This window comes from Homalodisca vitripennis, chromosome 6 (genome assembly GCF_021130785.1).
Source record: "Homalodisca vitripennis isolate AUS2020 chromosome 6, UT_GWSS_2.1, whole genome shotgun sequence".
In the NCBI taxonomy this organism is placed as follows: Eukaryota; Metazoa; Arthropoda; class Insecta; order Hemiptera; family Cicadellidae; genus Homalodisca; species Homalodisca vitripennis.
Genome location: NC_060212.1, coordinates 13,047,179 through 13,075,016, shown reverse-complemented (window position 1 = coordinate 13,075,016; position 27,838 = coordinate 13,047,179). Strand labels below are relative to the sequence as shown.

At 34.8% G+C, this 27,838-nt stretch overlaps 2 protein-coding genes across 2 annotated transcripts in view; one reads left to right on the top strand and one right to left on the bottom strand.

Moving 5' to 3' along the window:
* The window catches only part of LOC124364113 (kelch-like protein diablo), a 49,772-nt gene extending 29,857 nt beyond the window's left edge, over positions 1-19,915 (top strand). Inside the window, exons 6-12 of the mRNA XM_046819314.1 lie at positions 4,472-4,630; positions 5,521-5,731; positions 6,818-7,001; positions 8,356-8,499; positions 12,194-12,327; positions 17,633-17,841; positions 19,455-19,915. Of these exons, the coding sequence (XP_046675270.1) occupies positions 4,472-4,630; positions 5,521-5,731; positions 6,818-7,001; positions 8,356-8,499; positions 12,194-12,327; positions 17,633-17,841; positions 19,455-19,646 (1,233 nt within the window). The 3' untranslated portion in view covers positions 19,647-19,915. The remainder of the gene's footprint in view (positions 1-4,471; positions 4,631-5,520; positions 5,732-6,817; positions 7,002-8,355; positions 8,500-12,193; positions 12,328-17,632; positions 17,842-19,454) is intronic.
* Positions 19,916-25,474: 5,559 nt separating this feature from the next.
* On the bottom strand, positions 25,475-26,733 carry LOC124365148 (polymerase delta-interacting protein 2-like). Its single transcript, XM_046821101.1, has one exon. The coding sequence runs from the start codon at positions 26,514-26,516 to the stop codon at positions 25,524-25,526; it is 993 nt and encodes a 330-aa protein (XP_046677057.1). The 5' UTR covers positions 26,517-26,733; the 3' UTR covers positions 25,475-25,523.
* Positions 26,734-27,838: the final 1,105 nt, after the last annotated feature.

The following is a 27,838-nucleotide window of genomic DNA, read 5'->3' as shown; positions in this document are numbered from 1 at the left end:
ACAATTGTTCAGCCCACCCAGTAACATCTGAAACCCTACAATTGACCCACAAGTCTTAAAAGGTGGAAATTAGTTCTCAAAAGTGGTGTTTCCTCATTTTTCTAGGCTACTGGTGAAATATAGTTTACATTTAGTTTAGGGGAGCCAAAGGGGGCGGTTTTTTCCGAATTTTCGGGTATAACGTTTCCCGCTTATAACGTCGGCGGGCCGCTGCAAGTGGGGGCGACGCTATAACCGGATTATACTGTATATGGTTTGTTGTTTTATAGCTTGTTTTACAGTCTCATTTCAATAATGTCCAAAATTTTGCTGATAGGTAGAGAATGTGTTGAGCTGTCAGATTCAGACAACCTAGCCCTTGACAGTGACACCTAGGTTTCTCTTTATGCTTTTCAGGAACCCCCAAACTAAGCCAATATTTTAGAAAAAATTAAAAATTAGTATGCATATATTGTAAACTTAACCCTTATAACGTCACAGACGCCGTATGGCGCATAGACAAACTATCTCCAAACGGCAAAGACGCGGTACGGCGCATCGACACAAAACTGCGTCTCTAGCAAATTTAAGTTCCTTTTAAATCCGATCAATGTCACTAACAGTATGCGTCAACCATGTGTGTGGGTTATTGACCTATGTCAAGCGTCAAAATATAGCTGTCGCGTTACATTGTTTGAAACAATAGACACTCTCCCCGCCACACGGCATAGACGCCGTACAGCGCATGCGCTTTTGTTTGCAGTTTGGCTTCAGGTAGTGCGTGTCTAACCATCGCTGAGTCGGTTTCCTTCGTCGTGTTTTCTGTTTATATGGTTTTTATTTATTTTTAATTTTATTATGTATAATTTATTATAAATATAATTTATTTTAATTATATTTATATAATTGTCTGGTAATGTTTATAGTTTAGCTAATAAAATTTTGTGTGCCTTTTATTTTGACTTTATTTATATCTACAATTTAATGTCCCATACATATATGTACGTACAAGATAATTTTAAAATTTTTACTTTTTTATACTTACCATAATTATAGAAAGTAAAAATAAAAATAAAAATGAACTTTACACATTTAAATTTTTTTTTTAATATTGTGCCGTTTGCTGGAAGTCGTGAAAAGATATACTGACGTTATAAGGGTTAATATATTAAAAATCAGTGGAATAATGCTGTATAACAATTTATATGAGAAGACATTTTTGATTTATCGAAACCTGTCGCTCTCAACACCACTTAAAAAAACATTAAAAATTGGTATTAGTTTCTTTATTATTTTGTAGTGTATGTGGTTCTCTACATTCTGGTATATTTTGGAAATATTTAGTGTAAGAATTTTATTTTTTGTAAATAAAAAAATAATTGATCAAATCAAATCAAATCAAATTATTTTTATTGTTGAAGACATTTACATGCATAACAATCGTCAGTGTACATTAAAAATGAACTAGCCTAGTTTCTAAAATAACTAAAGGTCCTTATCAATCAGAAAACAATTAGTACTATAATATTCCTTTTCAGATAACAAGCACTTTATCTTCCTCCTAAATGATATTGAAGTGTTGGCCTCCTTGAACCCAGATGGCAAGTTATTGAAAAATTTTATGCAAGAGTAAAGGGTTTGTTTTTCAAAGAATGTTGTTGAATGTTTTGGGAGAGTTAAGGAATTTGTACGGCGGAGACTATAATTTGACTGTTGTACTGGAAAAAGGTGTTTGTTTTTAAAGACAAATGTCAAACTTCCAGTATATATAGACTAGGAAACGTCAACAATTTATTTTGTCTAAAAAAAACCTCTACATGACTGAGAACGATTGAGTCCATATATCACTCTTATGGCTTTCTTCTGGAGGGTAAACAAGGCTTTAGTCTTAGTGGATTCATGACCCCATATGATCAAGCCATAACTCATGTAAGTGTAGAAGCACCCATAGTAAGCTGTCAGCAAAACATCTTTACTAGAAAAAGTAGCCAATCTTCGTAAGATGAACAGACTGCTGCTTAATTTTTTAATTACTTTGTCGATGTGATTGTGAAAGGACAAATTACAATCAATTACCAGACCCAGAAAATCAGCGCTGGGACTAGGACTAAGACGAAAGTCGCCAATGACTATATCAGAAGAGTTTGCATCTGTTCGAGACGATCTTAAATAGAATTCAACAAGTTTTGTCTTCTTTACATTTACATGAAGTTGGTTTTTTTCCAGCCATTGCAACAAAGAACTACTCTGAATAAATATATCAGTTTCTAGTCGCCCTCTGTTTCCATTGGAAATGCTGAAGGATGTGTCATCAGCAAAAAGACATAAGTTACCCATATTTACAGCTGTAGGGATATCATTCACAAATAAGAGAAAAAGTATAGGTCCGAGAACGGAACCCTGTGGCACACCTGTCAAAGTAGACAACTCCTTCGACTCGTATGTGCCCAGGCAATCCGAACTGTCAATATATGGAACAGCCACCACTTGTTTTCGGTTGAGCACAAAAGATGAAACCCAATCATAAGCCTTGCCTCTAATACCGACCTGTCGGACTTTTTCAAGTAACAAATTGTGAGGTACTACATCGAACGCCTTACTTTGGTCCAAAAACAGAGCAAAGGTGTACCTGTGATCATCAAGCGAAGAAACAATCTCTGATACAAAATTAAATATTGCATCTGTAGTAGAAACACCCTTTCTGATTGTACCTTGATGATTGTACCCATAGTAACAAATTTATCCTTTCATGTACTGTTTGTGTTTTTTGCAATATATTTTTTTGTCTTCAATATAACCTAGATATTGTTATATTTGATGAAAATAGGTAAAAGAAGAATACATTTTATTCCTTAGATTGTAATATTTTAAAAATTATTACACTTTACAAAGTGCAGTTCCACCACTTTACAAAAAAAAAGAAAACAAATATATATAGTTGAAAATGTTTAAAAAGTTATTGTTACATAATTTTTGTATACCATAATTATCTCCAAAAAACCACTTTTTGCTAAGCAACAGAATGTAAAATTTTAGTTTTCCCTTAAAATAAGCAATTTTATGCAAAAAATTAATAAAGTTTAATATTTATATAATTATTTAGTATTCCTCTATTGGCCGTAAAAATACAGGAAACAATGATGACAACGTTTTTATATTAGTTAAAAGTTAGCATCTTTGTTTTGTTTTTTATTAGGTTTTTCAATTCAACAATCAAAGTATTGAACAACTCTTTTCTGATAAGTGGATATGACTTGAGAGTTGCTTGAACAACCCTTTTCTGAAAGATGGATATGACTTGAGAGTGTATATTATGCACAAAAAGATCACATCCTACTTCAGATGAAAATGATATATAGCTCCAACAAAAAATAGTCTGAGCATTGATATGGTTGTACTTAATCTCCTAATGATGTAGGCTGTATCACAATTTCTAGGAACTGAACAGTTTGTACAGCACTATTACTACAGAGAGATAAAACAAGATCTTGAGTTTTATCTACATATAAGGAGAGCAAATTTGCATTACACCAGTCACTAACTAAATTGACTTTTGCTGTCATGATGTTATCAACTAAAGGAGTAGATCATACACTTAAACATAGGTCATCGGCATACATGTAACACTTGACCATATCATCTTGCAAAGTAAAAGGTAAATCATTTACATACATGTTAAAAAGTAACTGTCTCAGAATAGATCCCTGAGGTACACCTGATTTACTAACCTGACACTACAATACTCATTTTTACAATACACAAGTTGAGATTTATTTATTTAAAGGTGTTACTTAATGAAATGCATTGGATTTTCATGGGAGCCTAATTAATGCCTCAATGAGTAGGTGAGAGTGTGTCACAGTGTTGAAGGACTTTGATTGAGGGGTCTAAGAAACCACAAAAAGAGTTTTCCAAAGCCAGTTACAAAATACACTATATTTTTTGTCAAATAGTTTTATATTTATTTGAAAGCCTAGTTTATTTTTTTAATGTAGTGAGAATTGGAACCTTTGTTAAGAAATATACATCTAAAGTTTCCCCTGAAACTATACATTTTGAAATAGTATGACACAATAATTAATTCAAAGGAAATGATAAATTAAAAGGTACTAAAAGGGTTGATGTGTCACATTCTGTTGCTATAGTAAATTGAGAAGCATTAATTATTCAGTTAGTTAATGTATAAAAAAATTAAAAAAATTGTTTTAAAACAAGATTTTTTAATATTTATTATTTATAATGTTAAGAAAATTGAACTTGAAACATAGCTTGTCTTTTAATCATCAATAATATTTTACCATTCCTTTTTAATATTATCATTGGCCAATTCACCACCATTATTATTATTTTTATTTTTTTTGCCATTTTTTTACTTGGCTCTCTAAAAAATTTTGATTAAAAAAATAAATTAAAAGATGATATTTTTTCTCTGTTAATTTAGAAACCTGTAGAGTCAAATTTCTTCCCTTAATTGAGGGTTGTTTGTGTGCAGGTCATGGAGAGTGAAGAGTTCCTACTGCTGCCTGTGGGTCAACTGGTTGACATAATATCCAGTGATGAGCTGAATGTGAGGTCGGAAGAGCAAGTGTTCAGCGCCGTCATGTCGTGGGTCAAGTACAACGTTTCCGAGAGGCGACAGCATCTTGCACAGGTGTGTGATTAGCATGTCCAGTTACACTAGCTATTTCAACGTTTCTTTGTACAAATGTGTGGTTTTTTAAATTTGTGATATATTTCAGATGATTTATGCGAGTCTTGCACTGCTTTGTTTTGTACTGTGTTTAATTTTATTCGTATATATGTTCTTGATGTGATTATTTTAATTTTAATGGTCATTTCATGTGACCAAAAAGTTTAATTTGTGTTTGGATTCACTTGTTTGGTTGCTTTTGAATAGTAGGCATACCATCTCTTTTATTAACCCTCAAAGTGCTGAAGAAAATTTGACCTCTGTTCAATTAGCATGCATTTAGGGAGTTAAAAAATCTGTTTTTGCCTAATTTAAAATTTATTTTTATTTCTTGAAAGAAGAAATAGCAAACAACAACATTTTTTAAGAGTCCTAATTGGTTTTACATGTAGAAACAACGTATACATGGTTATACCGTTCGTTTATATCCACTTGCCGCATCTTGCATTGGAAGACAAAACGTCAATAAAATAATTTTAATAATTTTCGCGCAACATGTATTTCTATTTGCTTCCTGACTGTCATAAATCAATAATTTATTATGCATTCCTACACATTTGCAGCATTTTCATGAATTATAATGTACACAATAAACTAATGCAATAAGAGATATTTCCTTATACCGCATTTAGCACAATTCCGATGGTACAGACAAATCTGGATGCTACGTTTTAAGGTTTATGCATTAACTTATTGTAACAGGCTTAAGACAGTTAAGTGACATAATTTTCGACATGCATTGACCCTGTATTTAAATTTACTCAAGTGAAATGTTTGTGTTATACATTTCCAAGTGTATAACAGTGAATACAGTATGTTTTAACATTAACAAGTCGTGTGCTTGGTTGTAGGTCCTGCAGCACGTAAGACTTCCACTGTTGAGTCCCAAGTTCCTGGTGGGAACGGTGGGGTCAGATCTGTTGGTGAGGAGCGATGAGGCGTGCAGAGATCTGGTCGATGAGGCCAAGAACTACTTGTTGTTGCCCCAGGAGCGACCACTCATGCAAGGGCCCAGAACCAGGCCCAGGAAACCCACCCGGCGTGGAGAAGTCCTTTTTGCAGGTTGGAATTTAAGCATGTTGAATTAGTTACTAAACACATTAATTACCCAGCAGTGATCAGTTCTGGCTGGTTTATACCTTCCAGTTCAACCTACCACTGGGCACAGCAAAAACCGATGTGTGACTTAGATCTGGGCAACCTTATGGATGTCTAGGAGCTGCACATCGTTAACCACGAATGTCGAGATTCATGGGCAATTCGATAGGTCTAGTCTACTGCGGGAGATGACTGTTAGAGTTAGTGGGGTTCCCTAACCTCAGAAGTTCTTGCTAGCCTCAACAAAGGTGTGTCAAAGAGGAGGGGGAGGGGGAGGGAGAGGAAGAGAGAGAGAGAGGGAGGGAGGGAGAGGGAGGGAGGGAGAGATGGAGGGAGAGAGAGATGGAGGGAGAGAGAGAGACATTAGTTTGCATTGAAGATTCTTGATTTCCAAAGGTTTATAGATATTAATCTCTGTTTTTGATACATCATTTCATTTTGAGTATCCTGGTATAATTCCAGATATATGATCATGTTCTTGTAAGTGATCACTTTTAGGATAAGTATGATTTTGTTTGTTTCCACCAATTTTTAGATATTAAATTTTCTTCTGAAATATAATTTATTTAATTATTTTTATTGTGTAGCATATATTTAATTTGATGTACATAGATTACTGTACATTCGCTCAGTTGTTGATTTGTTTTATATTTATTTTAATCTTAGACAGTTTGTGTTCTAGAGGAATTCTCTCTAAACGTTTAAGAAACTTGGTTACTTCACCGTGCTGAGAGATCGTGTCAGACACATAGTGCACATAATGTGATATTAAGACTGCCACTTCACTATATTATTTTATTTTGTAGTTCAGTTGTTTCTGATGTCAAAATGATGTAAAGGTTTGTTTCGAGCTTCTTCATCACAGACTTATCTGCATCAGTGTGTTCAGTAGGCTGTCGTGGTGACTCAATGGTTATTATATTGTAGAAAAGAAATATGAAACAATGAGAAGGTGTGGCAACTTATTTCTGTTGCCCAAACATGTAATTTAGGGTGTAATATCTAAAATAGTTAAGACAGACAATGAGTTCATTGCCCTCTTTTGTTTAGTGGGCGGGTGGTGTAGCGGAGATGCCATCGCGTCTGTGGAAAGGTTCGATCCGCAAACAGTCGACTGGAAGATGGTTGCGCCGATGAGCAAGAGACGTTGTGGCGTGGGAGTGGCAGTACTGAACGATTTGCTGTATGCAGTTGGCGGCCATGACGGCCAGTCCTATCTAAACAGCATTGAAAGGTAGATTTTCAGTAGCTGAAGTGTATTAATATACTAGTAATTTGGAGACATGTTTAGCTATTTTAACTTTTGTGAGCTGCATTTTACCACAATTGAGTTAAGATATCATTGCTATCTAATTCATGCTAATGTTATTTTGTTTTCTTTATGTTGGTCACAATTAGTTTCGGTGCATATCACTGCTACTTTTAACCCTTTGAGTTCCATTGACATTTTCCCAAGTCATATGCATAAAGTGCCGGGCTGTTCTTTTTGCATATTTGTAAGCTTTTAGTAAAAAAGCTGTCGTAAAATAACTATACAACAAATTTTCATAATTTTGTTGTTGTTTTTATTCTAAATGAAGAATAAGAAACCTATTTTTACAAACAACATTATTTTGTTTGATAAAAATTTCAGTTTTTACTAAAAAAGGGTTTTTAATTTTTTATAAAAAGTTAAGTTTCAACTCAATTTGAGTTTATACACTATTTTAAAGATTTTTTCTTTATACCATGATAATATATTTACATTGAGCACTTGGACACAACTCAAACCACTGCATTGCTTTTATGAAGAAATACTGTAAAACACTGTATGTAACTGTAAAAAAAGTTACTATTTTAGTTTGTATTTACTCAAATGCCTGGTTATCGGCACACAAACAACAAGAATGGTTGTTACGCAACACGTTGTCGTGACTGGGAGACAATTATCGCATAGGTACTTCGGTATTATTGCAGCCCACTATTTTTGGACTAGTTTTCCTTATTGGAGACCAAAATAAACTTCATAATATGTTCCTAGTACTTTCCTGTTCCATAATGAATAAGAAAATACTCGACGAGTCATACTTCTTGTCCCCAAATCGCCTGCAAATAGGCTTAGACCCATGAATCACCTGTCACTTTTTATAATAAATTGTTGTTCTGTTAGTTTTTCTTTTCGTTGCTTGTCGTAATGACTTGTACATTTTAAAATGGGTTAAAGTCTGTTCTTCTTTAATAACGTAATTTATTATTTTGGTCCCTTGGAAAACTCGTCTAAAAATAGTGGGCTACGATAACACCAAAGTACCCAAACATCATACGTTTCACAGATCAAAGAGTAAGGAAAACAACATAAAACTATTATTTATTGTTAGTTTGCAGACTAATGAATGCAGGTATCTGGTTATTTAACCCAAAATAACCTCGTACTATATGAAATATTATCGAAATATAAAATGTCAAAATTAGCGACGCTGCGGCACTTAAAGGGTAAATATTCATATGGTCGTGATTTAAAAGATAAAATGTTTAAAGATCATCCTGAGCTTTTTGTGTGTGCACCTTTCAAAATGAAAATATGTAGGCTAAGGTTCATGATATCGCAGGTACGACCCCCAGACTAACCAGTGGTCATGTGATGTGGCTCCTACTACATCCTGCAGGACCAGCGTAGGAGTGGCAGTCTTGGATGGATTCCTGTACGCTGTGGGAGGTCAGGACGGAGTGCAGTGCCTCAATCATGTTGAGAGGTCAGTTCTAAACTGATTCGTAATATTAGCAATAAATGTGACAAGGATTACAAAAATTTAGATTAATAAGTTTGGTATAATTATTTTTAACCCTACAGCTGGCATTGCCGAAGTAGACATTTACAGTTGTTATTAAAATTATAAGCGTTTAAGGTTATATAAATGATTTTTATATGGTATATTCTGGCAGAGCATTAACTATAGTTACCGATAGTTACTTACTGATTTATTATTCTTACTTTGATTATCGTACAACATTGAGCATTGTTCTCAAGGACAGCTGATGTGAACGTAATACGCATCATTCATATTGTTGCCATAACTGTTGTGAAACTGTAAACAAGTATCGGGTTTTGTGATTGGATTTATGAAGTCAATAGTATTTGTGGGAAATTGTATTTTATAGTGTTTTAGTGTTGTTATTACTTGGTTTAGCTTTCTTAGGTTATAGTTTTAGTTGTTCATTATGGGTGGGTGAAAACTTTAGAGACCGATCTGTAATCTTAGAGAGCTGGTTTTGGATTATCCTATTTCTAGTGGTGACAAAGTTTATTCTGAGATTCAGGTAAACCTGATAGACAGTGTACTCTCACAGTTATGTGAGTCAGACAGAGGAGTTGTTGTTCCTCCTGGTGATGTCCTTGCTCTCTAACACGAACAGCTGTGTGAGTCAGACAGAGGAGTTGTTGTTCCTCCTGGTGATGTCCTTGCTCTCTAACACGAACTGTTGTGTGAGTCAGACAGAGGAGTTGTTGTTCCACCTGGTGATGTCCTTGCTCCCTAACACGAACAGTTGTGTGAGTCAGACAGAGGAGTTGTTGTTCCACCTGGTGTTGTCCTTGCTCCCTAACACGAACAGTTGTGTGAGTCAGACAGAGGAGTTGTTGTTCCACCTGGTGATGTCCTTGCTGCCTAACACGAACAGTTTTGTGAGTCAGACAGAGGAGTTTTTGTTCCACCTGGTGATGTCCTTGCTCCCTAACACGAACAGTTGTGTGAGTCAGACAGAGGAGTTGTTGTTCCACCTGGTGATGTCCTTGCTCCCTAACACGAACAGTTGTGTGAGTCAGACAGAGGAGTTGTTGTTCCACCTGGTGATGTCCTTGCTCCCTAACACGAACAGTTGTGTGAGTCAGACAGAGGAGTTGTTGTTCCACCTGGTGATGTCCTTGCTCCCTAACACGAACTGTTGTGTGAGTCAGACAGAGGAGTTGTTGTTCCACCTGGTGATGTCCTTGCTCCCTAACACGAACAGTTGTGTGAGTCAGACAGAGGAGTTGTTGTTCCACCTGGTGATGTCCTTGCTCCCTAACACGAACTGTTGTGTGAGTCAGACAGAGGAGTTGTTGTTCCACCTGGTGATGTCCTTGCTCTCTAACACGAACTGTTGTGTGAGTCAGACAGAGGAGTTGTTGTTCCACCTGGTGATGTCCTTGCTCCCTAACACGAACTGTTGTGTGAGTCAGACAGAGGAGTTGTTCCACCTGGTTATGTCCTTGCTTTCTAACACGAACTGTTGTGTGAGTCAGACAGAGGAGTTGTTGTTCCACCTGGTGATGTCCTTGCTCCCTAACACGAACTGTTGTGTGAGTCAGACAGAGGAGTTGTTGTTCCATCTGGTGATGTCCTTGCTCCCTAACACGAACTGTTGTGTGAGTCAGACAGAGTTGTTGTTGTTCCACCTGGTGATGTCCTTGCTCCCTAACACGAACTGTTGTGTGAGTCAGACAGAGGAGTTGTTGTTCCACCTGGTGATGTCCTTGCTCCCTAACACGAACAGTTTTGTGAGTCAGACAGAGGAGTTTTTGTTCCACCTGGTGATGTCCTTGCTCCCTAACACGAACAGTTGTGTGAGTCAGACAGAGGAGTTGTTGTTCCACCTGGTGATGTCCTTGCTCCCTAACACGAACTGTTGTGTGATTCAGACAGAGGAGTTGTTGTTCCACCTGGTGATGTCCTTGCTCCCTAACACGAACAGTTGTGTGAGTCAGACAGAGGAGTTGTTGTTCCACCTGGTGATGTCCTTGCTCCCTAACACGAACTGTTGTGTGAGTCAGACAGAGGAGTTGTTGTTCCACCTGGTGATGTCCTTGCTCCCTAACACGAACAGTTTTGTGAGTCAGACAGAGGAGTTGTTCCACCTGGTGATGTCCTTGCTCCCTAACACGAACTGTTGTGTGAGTCAGACAGAGGAGTTGTTGTTCCACCTGGTGATGTCCTTGCTCCCTAACACAAACTGTTGTGTGAGTCAGACAGAGGAGTTGTTGTTCCACCTGGTGATGTCCTTGCTCCCTAACACAAACTGTTGTGTGAGTCAGACAGAGGAGTTGTTGTTCCTCCTGGTGATGTCCTTGCTCCCTAACACAAACTGTTGTGTGAGTCAGACAGAGGAGTTGTTGTTCCTCCTGGTGATGTCCTTGCTCCCTCACTCGAACTGTTGTGTGTGAATGTAAAAACCTGATAAAGAAAACCAATTTCTTTTGCCCTGGGTGTAATTGTGAAGTTCACTCAAAGTGATCGGAGATCATCTGATCGAACACTATGTCGGACCAGTTGGACAGTGAGGCTACAAACCCAGGCTGGAATCCAGCGATTCTGAGTGAAAGATAAAACTTTGTAATATATACAATAAACTTGACTTACTAAAGTATAAATGCAGTCATAAAATTATGTTTACCCATGAAATATATTATTTCTCTAGAGATCAACATATTATAAAAAAAGTAACCATGTTTTTTCATACAAAGCCATGTAACAAATAAGTTGTGAGGTAAATGTTAGATAACTATATATTTTTGGAATCAGTATAAAATGTTGAATAAGTTTTACATTTACAGTTTTGATATAAAACTTATTGCTAAGCAGTTGCACAAAAGAATATTTACAAAACTATATTTTTTTAAATTTTGTAAAAAACAATTATTTACATGGAAACAATAGATTATTGTTATTCTACAAATATTTGCAAATAAATTTACATATAATTGTTTACATTTGGACTAAGAGTCATGAAATGGGATTTATTATTTAAAAAATCTGCGTGGCTGTTGCAATAGAGCTTTCAGTACCGAGTGATACCTTTGCCAGTTGAAGAGTTAACATTTTTCAAAGATGTAATTGAGTTCAACTGTTGTAGGCACGATGCTGAGTCACATTTAGCCATTTTACCAATAAATTTATTAGCAACAACTTGACAGCGATCTCAAGCAGTGAAATATTCTGATGTTTTTTGAACAATTTGGAAACTGTTGAGTGATATCGTACTATTTACTAAGAAAGTAACACACAGTTTGTCATTGACAATAGATAATTTGAAAGGATAATAGGATTTTGTACAATTTGCCCATGTTATGTGTTGCAAAAGGTATAACAGTACATTTCAAGGATTGAACTGCATTCCTTCAGGTGACAAAAAAAACTGAAGTACATCACACAAAAAACTAAAAACCTTGAAGTTCAGCAAGAGAAAATGGACTGAAGCGATATCACTGCACAAAAGCAAGAGCAGAAACAACACATTACATACACCATCGAAAGTGGAAGAATTTTGTAAAATGTAAAGATGGGCATTGTCTGAAAACCTTTTATCCTTTTAAAGGTTGTTTTGTTTGTGATGATCCATTTTTCACCACTAAAAAGTAGCTTACTATGTAAATGGGGTTGAAGGGTATCTGTACTGTTGCTCTTATTCCAGATATGACCCTAAGGACAACAAATGGGGCAAGGTAGCTCCGATGACAACAAGGAGACTTGGAGTGGCTGTAGCTGTCCTTGGAGGGTATCTGTACGCCATCGGAGGATCTGACGGCCAATGCCCTCTCAATACAGGTATAATAATGATGAAATACGTTTATTGTCATTAATCAACAGTGGTCGTAATAGACATAGTACAATTCACACTTAGGCTTGACATAGCTGTAATCTTAGGTATTAAAAGTTACATTTCAAATTAACCCTTTGTGCACCGCCGCTCCCGCGCGCCGTCGTTCGCTACATCGCCAGACGTTTGAGCACCGCACGGATCCAATACCGCCACGGCAAAATCACCCATTTTTGCATGGTCACATATTAAATTACATAACTTTCGTAAATTTTGAGTTAGCCTTTTAGTTTTGGTTTTGTTTTTGAGGGGAAGAGATGTACTTTCAGTTGATGTAATAAATTACAGTTTTATTATTTTTTTTACATTTGTTTAGTAGTATGTATGCCTGTTGTAATAAAAAAAATAAAAAATCTTAAGTTTGAGGTCCAAGAACACACTGAATAAGTAACTTGGGCTCAAATAACGTTTTTTTAACCTAAAAGTACGTATTGTTTTGAGCATATACTGAAAGTTACAAATATATTCCACAGAAATTGCATAAAATAATGTAATTTAAGTAAAATTCAAAAAATTTCAAAAATTCCGCTGTAGGATGAAGATACACTTGTTACTATAGAAACAAGTAAATATCAATATTTTATAGTTGAAATGAAGCAGAGCAATACAATTCAAAGTTGATATAAATATATTTTATATATATTATGTTTAAACTATAAGGACAAAGACGTAAAGTTCACAGAGCCACTATAGTGGCGCGCGGCGCTCAAGGTACCGCATACGGTGAGCCACTATAGTGGCCCGCGGCGCTCAAGGTACTGCATACAGCGAGCCACTATAGTGGCTCACGGCGGTCAAAGGGTTAAATGGGCGAAATGCAAAATAATTAAAATAAAATACATTTTATAGTCAACGAAAATGAATAAGTACAGTATCTACATTTAAAATGCAAACAATACAAGTAATAGGTAAAAATATAAATAAATTAAACACAAATATAGATATAAATATTCAAGTAAGAAACACATTTTTACATAACATCTTGGATTAAACATTTACAGAAGAAAAGTTCTTATTTTAAAATTCAGTTACACTATAAAATGCTTGACTAATCAACCAATTTTTAATTTTTGTTTTAATAATATTAATTGAAAGGTTTCTAATGTTTAAAGGCAATGTATTAAAAAGTGTTATACAAACAAAGTTAAAAGACTTTTGGGTTTTACTTCACGTAGTATACGAGGTCCAATCAAAAAGTATCCGACCTCGTCATGTATCGCGGCTTCTGCTGCCAATAATGAGATAAGATTTGTTGCGACAATAGTTCCTACTATGATAAGGAAAGGTACAAAGTCTTATCTTGATCCCCCGACTGGTTCGCCGGAGACGGGTCAGTATGTACTGATAAGTTAAGTGCGCGTATCGGTTTTCTCTAACTGTGAAGATGACGGAAAAAGTGGAACAACGTTATTGCATTAAATTTTGCGTGAAACTCGGAGAAAAACAAAGTGAGACCATTTGGAAAATTCAGCTAGCATTCGAAAATGAGGCAATGAGTGTTACGCAGATTAAAGAGTGGTATAACCGTTTCAAAAGTGGTCGAACCTTGGCAGAAAGTGACGCGCGTTCGGGCCGACCAAAAACAAGTCGAACTCCGGAAATCATCGAGAAAGCAAAAGTTTTGATCTGTGAAAATCGTCGAATGACTGTGGAGGAAGTAAGTACTGAGTTAGATGTCAGTTTCGAATCAGCTGAAGCAATTTTAACGGATGACTTGGGATTGCGCCGGGTAGCCGCAAAATTTGTGCCAAAATTGCTGACAGACGAGCAGAAGCAACGGCGATTGGATGTTGCCGAGGACATGCTGCAATGTTGTGAGGATGATGCGGACTTTTTGACATCGATAATAACTGGAGACGAAAGTTGGGTCTATGGATATGACCCTGAGACCAAATTTCAGTCATCACAATGGCAGTCTCCCCAGGATCCTCGGCCAAAAAAAGCAAGGCAAGTTCGAAGCAATGTCAAAGTGATGCTTACTGTTTTTTTCGACCACCGTGGAGTTGTGCACCATGAATATGCCCCTGAGGGTCAAACTGTGAATGCACAGTACTATTTAAGTGTCCAACGTCGTCTCCGAGATGCGATTCGCCGCAAAAGACCTGACTTGTGGGCGTCTCAAAATTGGTGGCTACACCACGACAATGCGCCAGCTCATTCAAACTTTTTTGGCATAACACGGCACTCCGCAAGTTCCTCAGCCTCCGTACTCTCCAGATATGGCTCCATGCGATTTTTGGCTCTTCCCCCACCTCAAAAAACCATTGAAAGGCACCAGATTTGAAAGTCGAGAAGCAATTATGAAAAAAACGACGGCTGATCTCATGGCGATGCCGAAAAGTGATTTTCAAGACTGCTTCCAGAAGTGGAAACGTCGCTGGAATCGTTGTGTTGCTTCTCAGGGTGCTTATTTTGAAGAAAATTAACGCCAGCTTTTTTCAGGTAACTTCAGTTTTACGTTGCACCAAAAGGTAGGATACTTTTTGATTGGACCTCGTATGTTATATCTAACAGATCTTGAGCTCTGGTGTTGTAACAGTGGATTGAACCTCTTGAAATAAATTATAGTGCAAATTTGGCGCTCGGCTCTTAAGCATTATTATTTTTAACAAAACTTATTTAATATGAATTTTCCTTACCTATTGTACATCAGGGGTACGATGTATTGCAAATTTTGTTTTCATAATTAGAAAAATTTTTACATAATTATATTGACATTTGCATTGTTTGTTTTACAGATTATATTACAACATTCAGGAGTTTCATATTCAACATCCTTGATGAACACGCCCTGCTTGAATTTCTTTTTAACTTTTATATTATAAATTATTAAATAATATCCAAACTGTATTAATTTATGCCTTCTGACTTAAAGTTCATCTTGGTTCAACTTAATGTGATAATTTCTATTTTTTGTAGAATGCTATTAAAGAGTGATAAAAAGTTCTTGACAATATTTCTTTTTAATTTTAATGGTGAAAATGAAACTTGTGGTTTGTTATTTTAGGCATTGTGACCTACTTTTTGATGTAATAAAAATATTTGAGGGTTTGGTGTCTCCTTAAACTAAATGTTGAAGTTGTACCCAGCTCTCATGGTTGATTTTTAGAAATTGTTCAAAATAAGAATTCTGGGACAGAATGAAAAATTTAACCTTCAATCTGGCTGTTGAAACACCTTTCTTTCTTGGAGCAGTTAAATAAATCAAAATTAATGCTAGCAGCCAAGTAAATCGGATCCTCGTTAGCCTAAAATGGCTAGTTTTAACAGCTTACAAAAATAAACGACTGTTTGCAAAAAATATAACAAGTGTTAAACAAAATATAGAGACCTTTCTATTGGTGTAAATAAAATTTCCAAGAAGTATATTGTACCATTAATTAGTAAAATTGGAAATTCACTGTTTTCTCTTACAAGGGCTGTGCAGAAAGTATATTACGTTTTGATATAAAAAAACAAACAGAAAAAGACAAATTTGTTTCATATACATTTTTGAGAGTGACACTAAAATAACTTTTTTCAACATAATCACCATACACATCTAGGCACTTATCATAGCAGTGAACTGGTTTTGAAATTCCAGTTTTAAAAATTTGCTGCCTGCGACAAACTAGGTAGTCACACCCTCCTGCAATTCCACGTCGTAATCAAAGCACTGGCGGGATTAAGTTGCGTCACACATTTTCAACTGCTATTGTCAAACAACGGAGTGACAGTAACCTTTCACTAGCATGGCTGGATAGCCACTGAACGGAGAAACACACTGACATCAAAATGGATAGTCCCGCCCCTAGCGGCTACAGAGCAAAACGTAAACTACTTTCTGGATAGCCCTTATATATATTCAAGAAACAATATTGCATTCAAAATTTTAATGTAAATCATTGGAGGAAAGGGATTAACACGAATGTGTGATATAATTATATTCCTAAACCTAAACTGATGGCAAATTATACATACAACTAAATTTAAATAAATTTTGTTTAGAGCGTTCTTACAAACTGAACAAATTTATGGTGCAACATAATAAAAATTACATTTGTGTTTTGAAATAAATGTTTTAAATTCCAAAATAATGTTGATATCTCCATGGATATACTTAATCTGATTTATTTTGTAATATTAAGAGATTATTAAATTCTAGAAAAACCTTTGTAATTGAAAATTTTGCCATGGAACATTGAAAACAATTCCATGTTGTAAATATTAATAAAATGGTTGTTGTTATTATCTTGTAAATATATTCTAGGTGATTCCATGTGTTTCTTACTGTGTAATTTTAAATATGTTTTCTTTGAAAATATGATTTTTTTGGAATTTCCATTTTAGAATGTTGTTTTTTTTTTTAATTAGTTAAAGTAAATAAGTATGTATAACTCTAAACATATACTTTCTAGAAAAAGCAGATTAAGTGTACTTTTCAGTAACATTACATGCTTTTGACAAACTTTTATTGTCAGACATAAAATTAAAAGAATACAAATGTATCTAAGAATATTTTAAAAATTATTTTGTAATTTTTGTTGTGGGTATACAGTAGTCTTTGTAATTCAAGGTAGACAGGACCAAGAGTATCTCGAGTTATCAAAAACAAAAATTACGTGGAGCATCTTGAGAAAAGGGGGTGTTAATTATAAGTACTGTTTGTAGGTTAAGTAATGAAGGATTAAATTTTATTTAAGTAAAATGAAAGTATAAAAGAGAAAGGACAGTAATATAATTTTATGTACAGTAGACAAGATTTACTTAATAAACTGCTAAAAGTTTTTTTGTTTTACAACATTGCAACGCTTGCGAGCAGCGATATACTGCCAGCATCGAAGTAATATTGGTTTTTATTCTTAGTGTATCAAATAAAAAATGTACAAGAATTTTACTATAGCTTTGGGAATGGATGGCATTTGAAAGAATCAAGAAAAAAGGGGAAAAATTTGTTGGCCGTCAACATATCCAATGTGTTCCTGTTCATTCTCAGGCATTTATAAATGCTAATTATATTGATTAGTTTATTGTAAATGAACAAGATCGGTCTATAAATTTTAACTACCATGCTGAAAATGATCTTTTTAATATACTAAAATGAAATATAATAGGAATGTATAGCTCATCTAAATATTTTATTGTTTTTTTTTTTTCAATAAATAATATAAAAGTGTTGTAAAAGTTTGCATTTATAAGGCAACTTTGTTTTCAAATAAAAATAATTATCATTTAGACAATTAGCAAAATATTGAATTTATTTAATGTTGCCAGTGGAAAGGTACGACCCCAGACAGAACAAGTGGACACCCATGTCTCCAATGTCTACGCGGCGTAAACACCTAGGCTGCGCAGTGTTCAACAACCTGATCTACGCGGTGGGCGGCCGCGACGACTGCATGGAGCTCTCCAGCGCAGAACGCTACAATCCTCACAGCAACACTTGGTCTCCGATAGTAGCCATGACGTCACGGCGTAGTGGGGTAGGTCATGGTTACCTTGCTTTGGCTTTCTGTCAAAAATAATTAATTTTGCATCTTGACAATATTAATATTATAATTTAATTAAACATGTAACTGATGAATCAACAATGGACTAAAAAGACTACTTTTTTGTGTAATTAATGGCTTTTCATTTTCTCATAGGGATCTTAAATTTAAGCACAAGTCGTACTGTATGATTTTCAAAAAAAGTTTAAATAAGAAAAAAATTCAATTTTGAAAATTCAAACTAAAATGGTTGCATTTAAACTCTTTGATTGTTAACACTGACTTTATCGGACAGTAAAAGTTGATAAAAGTCCATTATTCCATTGGCCTTATGGGATAATGAGGGATAAAACAGTGAAGGTTGTGTGTGCGCCAGTTTATGAGGTTGAACTTAACATTTGTACGTACAAAATGTAACATTTATAAACAAAAAGTTCAAGTTTTGCAAAACAATGTGAGATGGCCAAATGTTGCTAAAGTTTGTCTTTAGAACTTTAAAAATAAAACGCCAATAAAAACTTATATACAACAATTATTTTCCCAAATTGTGAATGGTCTTCAACTTTAAAGCATAAGAGTTGTCGAAAAGTGTTAGTGTAATCAAACTTGTCACTTATTACGTAATATTAATGTGTATTAAAAACTGTAATATTTTGTCTATTAGTAAATAATTATTGAATTAAAACAGCGCAGTGTTGAATAATATACAATAATATTGCGGAAATAGTGGTGAAATGTCATAATTTCTAGTCAATTGAAACCACATATTTACTGAGACAATACACACGGATTAGTTACAATACATAACTCACATAAATTCTCTACCAATAAAAGACTCTCAGCCAATAGAAAGTTTAAAAATGGTTACTATCCACATTGTACAAAATCATGACAATGCTATTGTATGACCATGCATTCTATAAATATTAAGTTTAAATTATTGTCTAGACAAATGACTAGTTAATAAGTTTTAAAGTTAAAAGCATTTCCTGCTATCCTTTCAAATCTTTCATCAACCATAGTCAATAATCAATTTGAAACAAACCATGTATACACTTATTTTAATCTTTGTCGTAAAAACTGAGATTATTTTTTCATATTAATCCAATACAGTATATTGGGAATTGTTATAACAACAGACACAATACAATTTTTGAAACTACGTTAAGAGGTCTTATTTCTCTTCTGGCTTAGTTGGAAGAAAGGTAGATTTCACATGTGCTGCTATCTCGAATTATTTTAAAGATTGAATTTTCTTGTATACTTCTAAAACCTTTGAACACCTGTTTTTATGGAAAAAATATTAACAATAAAATTAGTTATGAATTGCTTAAAAATGTCTCAATTTTAAACAATTGTCTTATTCTTTTTTTTTTTTAGTAAACCAGCCGGAATATGTATTCTTAAATCATATATATATTTTAAGCAGATTGTACTCTAATGCAGTTATGTCATACTTGTAGGGTGTCACTCTTTTATATGTATTAAGAATAAAATCCAAATAATTATTACCTCAGCAGGAGGTTGTGGTTTCGATTATTAGCCCAACTAACAGTTATAATGTTATTATGATTGTCAGTATAATATAAGTGTTGCTGTTTGTCCAGGTGGGCTTGGCGGTGGTGAACGGACAACTGTACGCAGTGGGAGGCTTCGACGGCACGGCGTACCTGAAGACCATCGAAGTGTACGACCCGGAACAGAACCAGTGGAGGTTGTGCGGTGCGATGAACTATCGGCGGTTGGGGGGAGGGGTCGGTGTGATGCGGGCACCACAGACTGAGAACTACTTCTGGTGATGTCGGTTGGCCATCTACGTGATAATCATAAGCCAACAGAATAGCTTCCTGTGTTAATAAAAACTGTTGTCTTATTTTAAAGAGCTGTGTATATTAAAATTTGCTATATCTAAGTTATTTAGCTTGGCGTGCAATCACCGAATTAAAATTGCCTGGAGAACAAATACTACTAATTGTTTTTTATGTGTATTATAGGCAGATTGATATTAAATCAAGTACTTTATAGATTACTGTAAAATAATGCCGAATTATATGTTTACTTGTTTTCATATTTGTGGATTTATTAAATACACTTCAATCGATCCATGGACGCAGCTCTGGAACGGTTTGGAGTTCCTCCAGATGATGTCAAAAGTTCCTGCTTGTTCAACCTGTTCTGGAAGGTATCAGGATAAAACACTGTCGCAGTCAAGTATCTGGTCGTTGTCCTGGATGAGAGGCTGACCAATATATTGAGAACACAATATTTATAGTGACAAAGGCCCTTGGGACCCACAATCTTTTACGGGTCTGAAACCAAATCAGGGACTGAAACCAAAAATGATTTATTGTATCTATGAAGCCATATTAAAACCAACGGTCACATTAGCGTGGTGGCTGTAAGTAGAACAAAAAACAGCTGCCAAGGGTTTACAAAGACTTCAAAGGTTAGCTTTCATAGTGCGGTTCTGGGATACACTCCTCTGGAGCAGGAGGTGATGAAGACAGCCGCTCTAAGTGCAATGAAGCTTCTGGGAACATAAGATTAAATCTACCTCCTCAGAAGGGCACATGGAAGTAACCCAGGAATTTCCTGAGGCTGAAATGATAACCAATGTTTCAGAAAGAATGGTTTAAGAAAGTAGTAAATGGTTTCAAAGTAGTAACTTTGAAAAACCACACAGTCACTATTGAAGAAAGGGAAAAATGGAGTAAAAGAGGTGTCCAGAAGATCTATACAGATAGTTCGTGCCTTGACTCTAGGGCAGGATTTGGTATTTATGGGCCAGTAGTTAACCTAGCTGTGCCCCTGATATAGCTCAGTTAACTCTCAGGTAATAGCTAGGTATAGTTTGAAGGAGAGATGTTTCAAATCATACATGCCTTGGAATATTACATTGTTAAAAAAAGATAATTAATTAACATGTTCACCACGACGCCTTATTTCAGGAATTTTTTATTTGCCGTTAAATTTTTTAATAATAATGTCAAAAAACCATAACGGTTTTTTAACATTAAACGTCTATATAAAATGTATGTAGGCTTCTCAAAATTTTCACAAAAATTATTTCAAAATTTTAAATTTTTTCTCCGTGAACCTCAAGGGGCACCTAAAAATTAAGCAATTGTGGGCCCAACGGTGTACAAGATAGTCTAAGGTATTTATTTAAGTGTGTTATCACATTTAACAAACCTCCAAGAAGACAATAAAAACACAATATGGAAATGTATAGCAATGTGTTTATGAAATAATTTGTTTATAAATAAAAGACGTATTACTTCATCTATTTATATTTAATATACATACAGAACAAATTTTTTAATATTTGTCTTGAAAAAAGTTTTTGGGGTCTGATTTTAAAATGCCCTTAAAGTTAGCATTGTAATGCTTACAACTCCCCTTGGAGTAATCAAAAACCTTTTTTTTTCTTTTTTACTTGTCTTCAGAGAAGATATTTAAAGAGGGTTTTGTTAAAAATAAAAAATATTTCACTCGAAAACCAATTGTTCCAACGTTTAAGCTAATGAAAAGCTTCTTGAATAATCATTATTTAGTTTTTAAAATTGTTCAGAAAATGATCATAGAGAACACTCCAATATGAGTCATCGTCTGACACTGCTTGACAATGGTAAGGATAATTTTGTAGTTCAGCTTGCCATTTGATTGGTCTATTCACATTGTCATTCTTAATAATTTGTGTTCAGAAGTGCTGGCCACTGTCATTACTGCTGGAATTTATAAAGAAGCTACTAACATACAAGGGCTATTCAGGAAGTAAGGAGCGTTTTGGAATTTAAAGAAACTAAGTAGAAGGAAAACATTTTATTATTTACATATGAAAGAGGGATTAAAATACTACTTTTCTACGTAATCACCATACAAATTTAGGCAGGTTTCATTTACAGGAACAAGTGAAAATCACTTGGAGCAAGATCAGGACTGTAATAAAAAATTGTAATCAATGTTTTTTTAAAGGGATTTGTAAAGTACCAGAATATTTCTCCAAAATTCCACTTGACCATTTAGAACAAGCATACCAGTTGGTGCTAAATTAAAAATGCCATTTGGTCTAAATAAGGGATAATTTTGTTACTGTAATGTAAATATTTGTGTTCAATGTTGCAGACACTATATTTTAGACTAAATTTATTTATCTATCAGATTCATAAAAAAGTATGAACTTGTACCTCCCTACATATTTTGCAATGAGCCATCACTTTTGTAACCTTGGCAATACATTCAGTTTCAAAAATAAATTTTTATAATTCAATATATAAAATTTGCAAACAGTAATAAATTATTAAATTAGGTTTAGTATGTTATTAACTCCACTTATAGGGTTATCTATTTATATTAATGTAATGAAAATAACTAAAACCCTTTAAATTAAAACTTTTTATTACATACACGTGTTTCGGTTTTTAACCATCTTCAGTGTACATTAACCTCTAAATAAATAAATAAATAATAAACAATGAGATATACACATGTGGACCTTTTAAAATCTGAAAAATAAGACAAATCCAATTTTTGAAAAAATTAAAATATTAAATACAGATTACTAATAAGAAAATTACAACTGTGTCATTTAAATTTAACATATGTTTAAAAGGTCCACATGTGTATATCTCATTGTTTATTATTTATTTATTTATTTAGAGGTTAATGTACACTGAAGATGGTTAAAAACCGAAACACGTGTATGTAATAAAAAGTTTTTAACTTAAAGGGTTTTAGTTATTTTCATTACATTAATAGGTTTAGTATGTATTTCATCTCAACACTGGGATGAAGTTATTCAAGAGAAAGATGTAAACATTGCTTATACTCAATTAATGAGGAGTTGATTGCAGGATCATCTTTTAAGATTTGTTAAAATTTGGTAGAATGTTGAGTATGCTTAATTTTATCGAGTGTTGAATTTTTTAGTATGTGTTTAAGTGTCAAACTTTGAAGTTGAAATAAAGCAAAAAGATGAGATTTTATTGTTAATTTTAATTTTTTTAACGTTTTTGAGAACGTACAATAACACTGTGACAGACACATATCACTACTACTTCGGTGTTGCATATTTGTGTAAAGAAATTATAAAAATTGGCTAATAAATAATGTTATAGCATTTTATATTATGAGTACGTAAATTTGTGACTAATACTTAAAAAAATTCCTGGCATTAAAAAAGTAAAATTTACAGCAACAAAAAATAATTACAATTTACAAGAACAAGTTAACATTCTAAGAGTACAAGAAGATAATAAGGTTACACGCCTACTACAAGTCAGGCCAAAACTATAATAAAAGCCAAGATCTCAATCTTGTGCTAAAAATTTTAAAAGAAATATGATTAATACAATTTGATAACTTATAAAATATTTTAGACTCCAGTAAAAAGTGGAAGAAACTATTTTATTTTGTCTCCAAAATAATTTATTGCTTTCCTGTTTTGCTGGCTGCATTGCCACTGGAAATATAAGTATTTTTGTCCTTACCTTAACTTTATGTATAGATTTCAGTGTCTAAAAAAAACCTTTCACTGGTTACAGCAAAAACCGATGTGTCACTTAAATTTGTGCGACCTTATGGATGTCCGGGAGCGGCACATCAGTCAAGGAAACATGACTGGTATTAATACCCAATAAATATCCTTGCTCATGGATCTTGAAGGAGACGGCTACTACCCTCAACTTTACCTATCCAGAATATCCTGTTGCTTTGGAAGCAGCACAAAGGTCCTTTTAGAACTATAAGAAATTTCTGAATCTTGTCTTAAGAGAAAAAGATGAAAATGGATTTTCCTATTAGAAAATGTATATTTATTATGAATGGTGTAAACCATTAGTTTTAACGTATATTTAGCAAAGCTTTAGCTTTCAAACACTGAAAACTAAGTTTCTGTAGTGAAACATTTCCTATTTATAGCACAGTTTTAAACTTCATCCCCATGTTATGAGCTAAGTTTGAGTCATCTCACTGCATCTTAAGATGAACCAGGGCGTGACTTTTGATTACTCATCTTAATTATTTGCTTTGCTTTTAAAGTACATAGAGGAAGTAGTTATATTATTTTTTACAGTGTAAAATGAACATTTCATGCCATGGAGAATAGAACAAATAGTTACTGTATTTGTTCAAAGAAATATGAATACTTCTATATTGCTAAATTTTTTGGTGAAAAACTTTTTAGTTGTAAAATTCAAGCTGAAATGTTTTATTATGTCCCCATTTGACTATGAATTTCTGAGTATAATGAAGAATATGTTGAAAAGTAAAGTAACATTTACTGGACATGTTTAGTAAAATAATGAAAATTGAATTTTTATATGTTTTGAGGGATACTTGATTGTATATCCTGAAATATTTAAATGACAAATACCAGGTACTTTAAAACAGTAAGGATGTCGCCAGGAAGGGGGTTCAAAGGTCCGAACCCCCTCCCACACTTTCAATTTTCAATTACTTTTTGAGCCATTAATTATTGTTATTTAAATAATTCAGTATTACAAGCATGCACTGCTCTGAAAGATCGTTCCCAACATTGAAAAGCGGCAAGAACGTTTTAGGGAACAAAATAAGATATGATCGGTTGGCTGCACTTATTTTCTCTCCACTACGGAAAAATATCAGTTTATCCAGAGCAAGTACTAGGTACTATGGGTCAAAAGTCAAGAGAATTTTACTTTTGTAAAAACTCACAATTATTTCTCAATGTGAATTTGTATAAAGTGTACTGTGTTTTGCAGACAATAAAAGCATCTTTTTTGTAATTGCATTACCACATTAGTCTAATAAATTTCAATTATTAATCCTACACAGCCTACCAAAGCAGTGCCTCCACAATTATGAATATCAACTGTCATTACAACATATTCAGAGACGTAAAACTTTGTGCAAAATTCACTATTTAGCTTCTTAAATTTTAAAGTTTCAAAAAACTTGTCTGGGGGAGTTCCCTAATTTCGTCTCGACAACCCCTAAAATTTTGTTCCTGGCTACGTCCTTGTAAAACAGCACTTTCTACTTTAATTAATTTCCTCTGTTTTTTTGAGGTGCCTATTTTTAAACAATTCAAGCTATTCGTATTACTTGTATAAAATGTGTTTTTTAAAATTTTAACTCAACCCACTCCTCGAAAAACGTTTTCAGGTTGTTTTTAATGTAATAAAGTACACAGTTCATAGTGAGCATATAAAATTTTGTGTAATTTGTTTATGCATATAGAATAGGAATTTAAAAATTCCCTCATGCATTTATTATAACATATTTTAGATGCTTCGATCTCTATAAATCAATTCTAAAATAAAAAAAGAAATTCCTGTAATTTTTTAAAATGTAAAGATCGATTCCCTTCAAGCCTTACTCTGCATGTCCTCACGTTTCACTGTCCTGAGCGAATATCTCATCAAACTGAATAAGGATGAGAGTTGATACAGTATAAGATCGATGGTACTGATAAAAGTGCCAGCATTTGTACCTGCACTGCAACTCAGATCCAAAACCGATGTCTAAGACCGACGTGGTCATCAGCTTTCCCCAAAAATGTCCAAATTTTAAGTCTGACGGGAAGTATCCAGACTTTTATGTGAATGGTTGAGCGAGAACATAATGTGTATTTAAGTAAACAACTAGGCTAATTTAACAATATTTATTATGAAGATATCCAACAGAAAATTTAGAAACTAAAATTTAATGTCCGGCATCGGTGCGCTCTCCAAAGCGAACGGTGGTACTCGGCAGTCAAAAGTGAGTCCATTCTTCCTCTCCATCTTGAAGGTGCCCCACATGTGACCGCTGGGGGCCTGCAGACTCACGTGGCTGCTGTACTGGAAGGCCGGTGACTCCCTGCTCAGTACAGGCTCCTGGCCCACCACTCCGCGACCCCTCACCGTCTCCAGCACCCCGGACAAGCTGAATATCCTCCAGTGTCGCTCCCTCAGCTGCACCGTGTCCTCCCCGAGGTTCTCCAGGCAGACACGGTATCGCCACCAGTAGGTCTCGTGCCCTCTGCAGCCCATGTAGAACGGGATCACGGTCACCTGCACGTTCTCTGTGGTCTCCATGTAGACGTCCGACAGCTGGAGCCAAGGGCGGTTCCTCTTCTGCCAGACTTTGAGCGTGCTCTTGGCGTTGAACTGGGGCTCCTTGTTGGGGTCGTAGTCCAGGAACTTGTCCCACAGCTCGTGCTGCAAGGGCTCGTCTTGTGTCGCGGTGTAGGGTAAGACGTGGTGGTGAGCGACGTAGTCGAACCCTGGAATCGCGTAAAGACTGTTGCTGCTCCCGTATTGTGCGATGAACGTCACGGCCTCTGATTGCGACCTGATGAAAGGAACATCTCTGTTGTCGACGAGGGCGGTGTAGAACGTTTGCTCCTCTCCCTTGGCTTCTTTCCTCGTCGACTCTGAAGGCTGAGGTTGTTCTGAGTCTGCTCTGGTCCTGCGGCGACGGTTGCGGTTGTAGACTACGGCCTTCCAGGGAAACAGAATGACCCCACGGTAGCCGAACAGTTTGTGGAGGAACATCTGCCCGGTCTTATACTCCTCTGTTACTTTAGGAGCAACCAGGCGACCGACTTCCACCAGTCTGGTGTGGCTGGCTCCCCGGATACACATCAATGCACAGTCTTTCAGTACATTTTTGAAAACGCAGTTAGTGAGTTTAATTGGTATATTCATCCTCAATGTTTAATTTTCAAATTAAATTACCTCTATAGAGTGAACTCACGTTCGAAAAAAGCTGGTAGTAATTACCACAGTTTCTGCTGTTTTATACAATAGGTTTTAAGCACAATTTATCACTGAAGAATACACAATATTAGCATAGAGAAGAGAAAACTCACATAATAATACAAGATGGATTAGTTAAGCAGAATAAAACGTTGCTAACATTTACCAGCTGTTGAATAAAAATATATTTTGTAGATTCTTTATTTGATAGCACAGAGGAAAACAAAACATGTTGGTAGGCCTAGTCACAAGTTTCTCTCTAAACTATGTACAATGAACATATACATTAAAGTGCTATCATTAAGTTTTGGGTCAAATCTTCCTTGCCTACACAGTACGGGAGAATATATATGAAATAATTTTTATTGTGATACATAATTTTATTTTGAGAAGCATAAGTGGAAATATCGACATTTTGGTACTATCCGGAGGCTACTCTGTTCCTATCTACTACGAGTTATTATTAGGATGGGATATAGGGAGGTAGATTAGGTTGTAATAAATATGTTATTAATAGTACCAAAGTTACAGTCCTGTCAGAGAAGAAAAGACTTCTCAAGATATTAGCTGAATTCAAGCTCAGATGTTATTTATTTAAATGTTACAATACAGATTTCAAAATCCAATTACATTGTAACATATTAATATATTATTCATTGATATATTATTACTAGCAAATTATACAGAAAAATCACTTAAAAAATATATTTTTAAATCCCAGTCCATGCTCTTCATGTCTTCCTATATTTAACAAAAAAATTTTTATTTTTTATTTATTTATTTATTTTATTTATAAACAGTTGTTTTACATAGTCTTGGCCTCACCAAGTTCAACAAAACTTGTCGGTGAGGACCACTTGAAAAAGTATATAGAATACATTGATACAAATATTCAACTTTAACTTTCTTTTAATTTACTAAACTATAAACTCAAATTCGGCGGTTTAGGGCAGGCACTAGCTTAGATATCTTGGTATGTGTGGTAAATTTGATCGAAACAGTACATTAAAAAAAAAAATACTTAATAGTAATAGTTAAAATCAAACGCACATTTGAGTCCCTAAAAATCCTAATTAATTCTTCCCTCAGCAACGATGAATGGCAACCCTGTTATCAGGAAATCTGACAACGCCGGCTACCGGAATTCCCAAATCTCCTTATCTCTAAACAAATAAGCAAATAAAACCTGCCCTCAGTCAAATTCCAATATGTTTCTAGAGTGGACAGTGCGGTACTCAATCCGCTACTCGCTTTAACATGACTGAGGAGGT